Source organism: Nematolebias whitei, chromosome 3, assembly GCF_014905685.2.
Source record: "Nematolebias whitei isolate Nwh7 chromosome 3, NemWhi1, whole genome shotgun sequence".
NCBI classification, from domain to species: Eukaryota; Metazoa; Chordata; class Actinopteri; order Cyprinodontiformes; family Rivulidae; genus Nematolebias; species Nematolebias whitei.
Window position 1 is genome coordinate 33,102,999 of NC_056500.1, and position 5,546 is coordinate 33,108,544.

Sequence of the window (5,546 nt, forward strand, 5' to 3'; positions counted from 1 at the left end):
TGTCGGTCCAACCTGTGGAGCATTCTTCCTCCCAGCCACCAGGGGTCGCTGTGAGCAGCGCTGAACACCTCCTCTCTGACGTAGCGGCGCTTGGTCTCCTGTTTACGTTCGTCCATCATGGAGGATGATGTGGATGTTGATATCGAAGGAGACGAATTTGAAAGTAATTTTAGGTAAGGCCACAGAGTCATTCTGGTTAATTCCTATCCGTTCTCTCTGTTAGTGTCGTGTGCTTTCCTTCACGCTGCTAAGAGCTGTTTCCTATCCCGCGGTGCATTAGCTAGCTTGGATGGACGTGTGTTTATTGTTCACAACATAATTCTACATCAAAAGCAGCTTGTTTTGCTCATGTTGCAGAGAGCTGGACACAGGAGGTTTAGTCCAGGAGCAGTTCATCCAGTCTGCTGGGAAAAGCAGCTCCTGGATGCTGGTATGAAGCGATAAGTCCTACTGTTCGTCAGGTGGTTGTGGGTTATTTTACTGACTTTGAGTGTTTTACAGCCTTGGGAGCTGGACAGCTCCATCAGCCCTGAGAACCGAGAGGTGATCGAGAGGATGCTGCTGGAGGAACAGTATCCTTTAATCACTGTTTGCTGACAAGAGTGCTTCTGATAGAAAATTGAAATTTTCATCTGCTAAATGTGCAAAATAAAGAAAAGTGTCATTAGCAGGTAGACAAGACACTTTTTTAGCACATTAGCTCATATTGAAGTAAGCACACACCAACAACAACAACAACAACAACAACAATAAATAAATAAATATATGTATATATCACTAAGCCTAATGGAAAGTTAAGAAACTTGGAATAAAAACCAGTTGAATGTTTAAACCAGGGAGCAAAAGCAAGACATGTATGAAATAAGACGATCTGATTCTTAATGAAGCGTTGTGGTCAGTGCTGCTGTCTTGTAATCCTGAGGTTGCAGGTTCGAGGCCAGGTTGCATCAGGAAGAGCGTAATCAGGCCGTAAAACAAAATATTTTGTTCTCTTGTTGTGGTGACCCCTACAAGAAGGGGAAGCCAGAAGAACAACAATTACTTGTTTGATCTTGAAAACATTAGTAAACGTTCAAACTAATATAGTCAATTATTTTGTACTGTTTTTGTAAAATAATTAAAAAACTATAATTAAGCACATGTACTTTTGCAGAATAATTTACAATTATTTTTTTGTTCAGTGCCCTGAGATGACTTCTGTTGTGATTAGGTGCTATATACATAAAGTGAATTGAATTGAACTCTACTAAACCCTGACACAAATAATTTTTAATATGCGTTATAGATATATTGTAGGTAAATTTAAGCCACAGCTGTGTAATGAACATGTGAAGTTCAGTCCAAACAATTTAGGTTTATATTTGGTATTAATTTTATACACTTTAAAATGCAACTGCCTGCTTCTTATTTATATTTTTTCTTCAGCTATCACTGGAAGCTTTACAAAAAAACAAACATATTTAAAATATGCAGAAAATATGTTTCTGGCTTATGGAAAGTTATTTATCCAAAACATAAACTAGCTCACCATTTTTATGTTAATGCCTTTAAATTAGATTTGAATCCACTGTATATTTTATTGTATTTTATCTTGTAAATACCTAAAATAGAAAAAAAAACAAAAAAACCCAGCATTTTAAAACCCTGAACTGTTCTTGAAGATATTATTTGACAGGAAAGGGAATTCCTGACAACATTTTGCACACTGATTCCAACAAAAAGCCCAAAGTGAAGAAGTAAGTCAACTCTTCTTTTATCTTTCTTCTTCAGCATCACACAGAGTCCAGTTATTTGTTTTTTTAATTTGTCACTCTCCTCTCTGTTGGATGTTTAGGGCTCCTTCCAAGAGCTTAACTTCAGCATCTGCTTCATTGTCTCGCTGGTCCAAACAGGAGAAAAAACTCTTTGAGGAAGGACTGGTAAGCTTTTTATTTTTCTAAATGTACAGCTGAAACCTCATTGCTGGAGTGTGTAGGACAGGGACATGTAAGCTTCTTTGTAGAAGATACTTTATTAGGAAGCAAAGTCATTTTTCTTGTGATTATTGCCGTTTGTTGGGAAGATTACATTAAAGCTACCCAGTGATTTCACATCTATCGTTACAGAATAGAGCAACAGCCAAAGAAAATCCAACATTATTGTTTTACAGGTCTGAATATTTTTTTTCCACAGCTCAAACATTCTTTTTCCTCTTTTCTTAATTTTTATTTTTGCAGACCCAGTTTGGCCGAAGATGGACCAAGATTGCCAAGCTGGTGGGCACTCGTAGTCTTCTTCAGGTGAAGAGTTATGCCAGGCAGTATTTCAAACACAAGGTGAGACAACCTGCTTACGTTGTGTGGCTTCTTGGTAGCAATTAGTATGTCCAAAATAATTTCTTTATGTAATACAGTCTGTCTCTTTTTGTTCCTATTTGTTCAAACTAAAGGAAAAGTCAGGGTCCAACGCTGCAGCTCCCTCTACCAGTCCTGAGTTTCACCCGCAGCCTCCTCAGCCCATTCCGAGCAGTGTGTCCTCTCTGGCCAATGCTGTCCGCATTGAAAGACTTTCTGATGATGAGGATGTAGACATCACTGATGACCTGAATGAGGATGAAAGAGCAGACACCAAAACTGAAGTCTGTGGGCCAGAGCAGCAGAAAGGGACTGAGTGTCAACCAGAAAGTCCCAGAGAAGAGCAAACAGAAGTGAGTCTGACTGGGGCTGAGTGCAGCCACGAGACCGAGGACCAACTCTATAACAGCTCACCTTCTCTGCAAAGTCCTCAAAGCTCGCCTCCCCTCGTTTGCACTGAGGAACATGGAACAAGTGATAAACATGAGAAAGTTGTAAAGACGGGAAATTCTGAAGAGCAAAAGACTGATGCAGAAGGAGGTCAAAACTCTCAGTGTGACATTTCAGCACAAACTGATCCATCAGGTGAAGCTCATTGTGACACCACAGGTAATCCACACAGACTTTTTAAATTAATATATGTACAATTTAGTGATTTTACATGTGTTTTGTTGCCTCACACAGAATATGTTTATAAGACTGAGGATCACAGACTAAATATGAATGAAGAGGAGGATGAAGAAGAGGAGGAGCTCAAGGCCCCTGAGCAGGAAATAATGATGGACACAGAAACAATCGCTGAGGAGGAGAAACAAGCCATACCTGAGTTCTTTGAGGGACGACCATCAAAAACCCCAGAAAGATATCTGAAGATTAGAAACTACATCCTGGACCAGTGGTACCAAATCATACAAGCTAGCTAAAAAAAGTGCAAAATCCAATATTTTGTTGAAACATCTTAAGCTGTGATTGGGGGACATTTTTTCCAGTGTAGGTTTAATAACTATAAGTTCACCACAGCTCTACTGTGACTGTTGCTGTCTGTGTCTTTTAGGCTGAAGAGCAAACCCAAGTATCTGAACAAGACATCGGTGCGCCCGGGTCTGAAGAACTGTGGAGACGTTAACTGCATTGGCAGAATACACACCTACCTGGAGCTCATTGGAGCCATCAACTTCAACTGTGGTAACCCTGTGGAGTTTTACTTTAATTTTACTTCTTTGATTGTTTTAGTTACATTCTCGATGTGTGACTTGTTTTTGTAGAACAAGCTGTGTATAATCGCCCAAAAGTGGTGGACCGTTCTAAACAAAAGGAGGGCAAAGATGTGCTGGAGGCCTATCAGCTTGCTCAGAGACTGCAGAGCATGGTAGGTACCCCAAAAATCACCAGACTCTGTCAGCAAAATTTGACAGGCTTGAGCTAACATTTGATTGATTGTAGCGAACCAGGAAGAGGCGAGTGCGAGACATTTGGGGGAACTGGTGTGACGCCAAAGATCTGGAAGGGCAGACGTATGAGGTTTGGACTCTGTGGCATGCAAAGATTTTAAAACCTTTGAATTGACATGAATGGTTCTGCTGATTCTGTGTGGGTGACATGTTTATCAGCATCTCAGCGCTGAGGAGCTGGCTTTGAGGAGGGAGGAGATGAAGAAGCAGCCTAAACCCTGCAAAATGTCCAGATACCGGGAGTGAGTATGATGGCTGGATGCTTTAAGTGTTAAACTATCAGTACAGGAACACTGACAGTACACTCTGTGTATGCTGCGGGATCAATAAAGTTCTGATCTGGTCTTATCTTAGGTCTTTTGATCCGTTTCAGCTGATTCCCTGTAGGTCTTTTGAAGAAATTGTACAGGTCAGTAATTATCTCATTACTTTTTATTTCCATTTTCTTTGACTGGAATAAAATGATTTTACATGCTACATGTTTATTTCATGTTTTATAAAATCCATATTCAAAAATCTTAATGGAGATTAGCAAGTTGCACTTTAACAAATTTTAGTTGCCAACGCTAAACTTGTGACCAAAATCTAGATGTGTATTTGAAAGTATATTCTCAGTTTTCTGGCAACATTTGAAGCACAGCTAACATCACTTTAATTGGGTTCATGTTAAAGATTTTGCAAGACCACAATTCAAACCTTCAGGTTTACCTACGTTATCTATTTAATAACCACCTTCAATTGGTGTTTGAAATCATCGTATTGTTTCAGCTCTGAATAGTTATTAGCAAATGTTGCTTTTTTCACAACAAATTTAGGAATTTCTGGGAATTGTCCTCATCCAAATAGTTTGGTGGGCTATCGTAGTTGTTTGTTTGTCTGATGTCCTAAATCAGTAGACAAATTTTTATGAAATTCTCTGAAATAATTATTGGATGTACAGTATATCTACAACTGATTACAGTCAATCAGATTCAAGATGGTTGCCACAGCTAACTGACCATAGCGAACACAAAAATGCCAATAATTATCAGTTTTACAGCTATTGAGCTATAAATGTATTATTATAGCAGCTATTGTGTTTTAATTTAGAAAACCCGTTATGAATCTAAATATTTTTGTCTTTTTGGTCAAAGATGCATGTTTTACAGACATTTGATCTCAGTTTCATAATGTTTCTAGTTGGTCTCCATCATAATTAGAAATTCAAGTTCAAGGTTCCTTATTTGTCATTCGCATCACATGTGGTACATGAGGTGGAACAAAGTTGTGTACTCAGGGTCCCAGTTACATCCAAAAATAGCAAAATATAAAGTATAAAAAGAAACAATATATGAGGATCTAAGATATACACTAAACAATACGCTAAAAGGTCTAAGATCTACACTAAACACTAATAATGTAAAACAATACGGTATATTTAACAGCAGCCCGAACATTCTTCACAATTCTTCACAAATTCTTGTCTTTATTCTGAGACTGATGGCAGGGTTAAGATTTGGTTTATTTGTCCTATGAAGGTCAACACAAGGTCAACAATGCAATGAAATGCTCAGGACAAGAAGAACCGTCTCGACTCGCCACAAAAAACAAGAAACACCGAAGCATGCAAGAAAAATACAAAACAAAGGGCCAAAAGTAGCAGAGTGGTTCTGTTAGCATCATGGTCCTGTTAGCAGAGTGGTTCTGTTAGCATCATGGTCTTGTTAGCAGAGTGGTTCTGTTAGCATCGTGGTCTTGTTAGCAGAGTGGTTCTGTTAGCATC

General features: G+C 38.8%; 1 protein-coding gene across 1 annotated transcript in view; it reads left to right on the top strand.

Moving 5' to 3' along the window:
* Positions 1-110: 110 nt before the first annotated feature.
* Positions 111-5,546, top strand: part of mysm1 (Myb-like, SWIRM and MPN domains 1) — an 8,326-nt gene continuing 2,890 nt past the window's right edge. Inside the window, exons 1-13 of the mRNA XM_037674856.1 lie at positions 111-173; positions 358-430; positions 502-572; positions 1,662-1,736; positions 1,835-1,919; positions 2,217-2,315; positions 2,429-2,942; positions 3,018-3,231; positions 3,388-3,518; positions 3,599-3,702; positions 3,777-3,854; positions 3,944-4,026; positions 4,139-4,193. Coding sequence (XP_037530784.1) covers positions 118-173; positions 358-430; positions 502-572; positions 1,662-1,736; positions 1,835-1,919; positions 2,217-2,315; positions 2,429-2,942; positions 3,018-3,231; positions 3,388-3,518; positions 3,599-3,702; positions 3,777-3,854; positions 3,944-4,026; positions 4,139-4,193 — 1,638 coding nt within the window. The 5' untranslated portion in view covers positions 111-117. The remainder of the gene's footprint in view (positions 174-357; positions 431-501; positions 573-1,661; positions 1,737-1,834; positions 1,920-2,216; positions 2,316-2,428; positions 2,943-3,017; positions 3,232-3,387; positions 3,519-3,598; positions 3,703-3,776; positions 3,855-3,943; positions 4,027-4,138; positions 4,194-5,546) is intronic.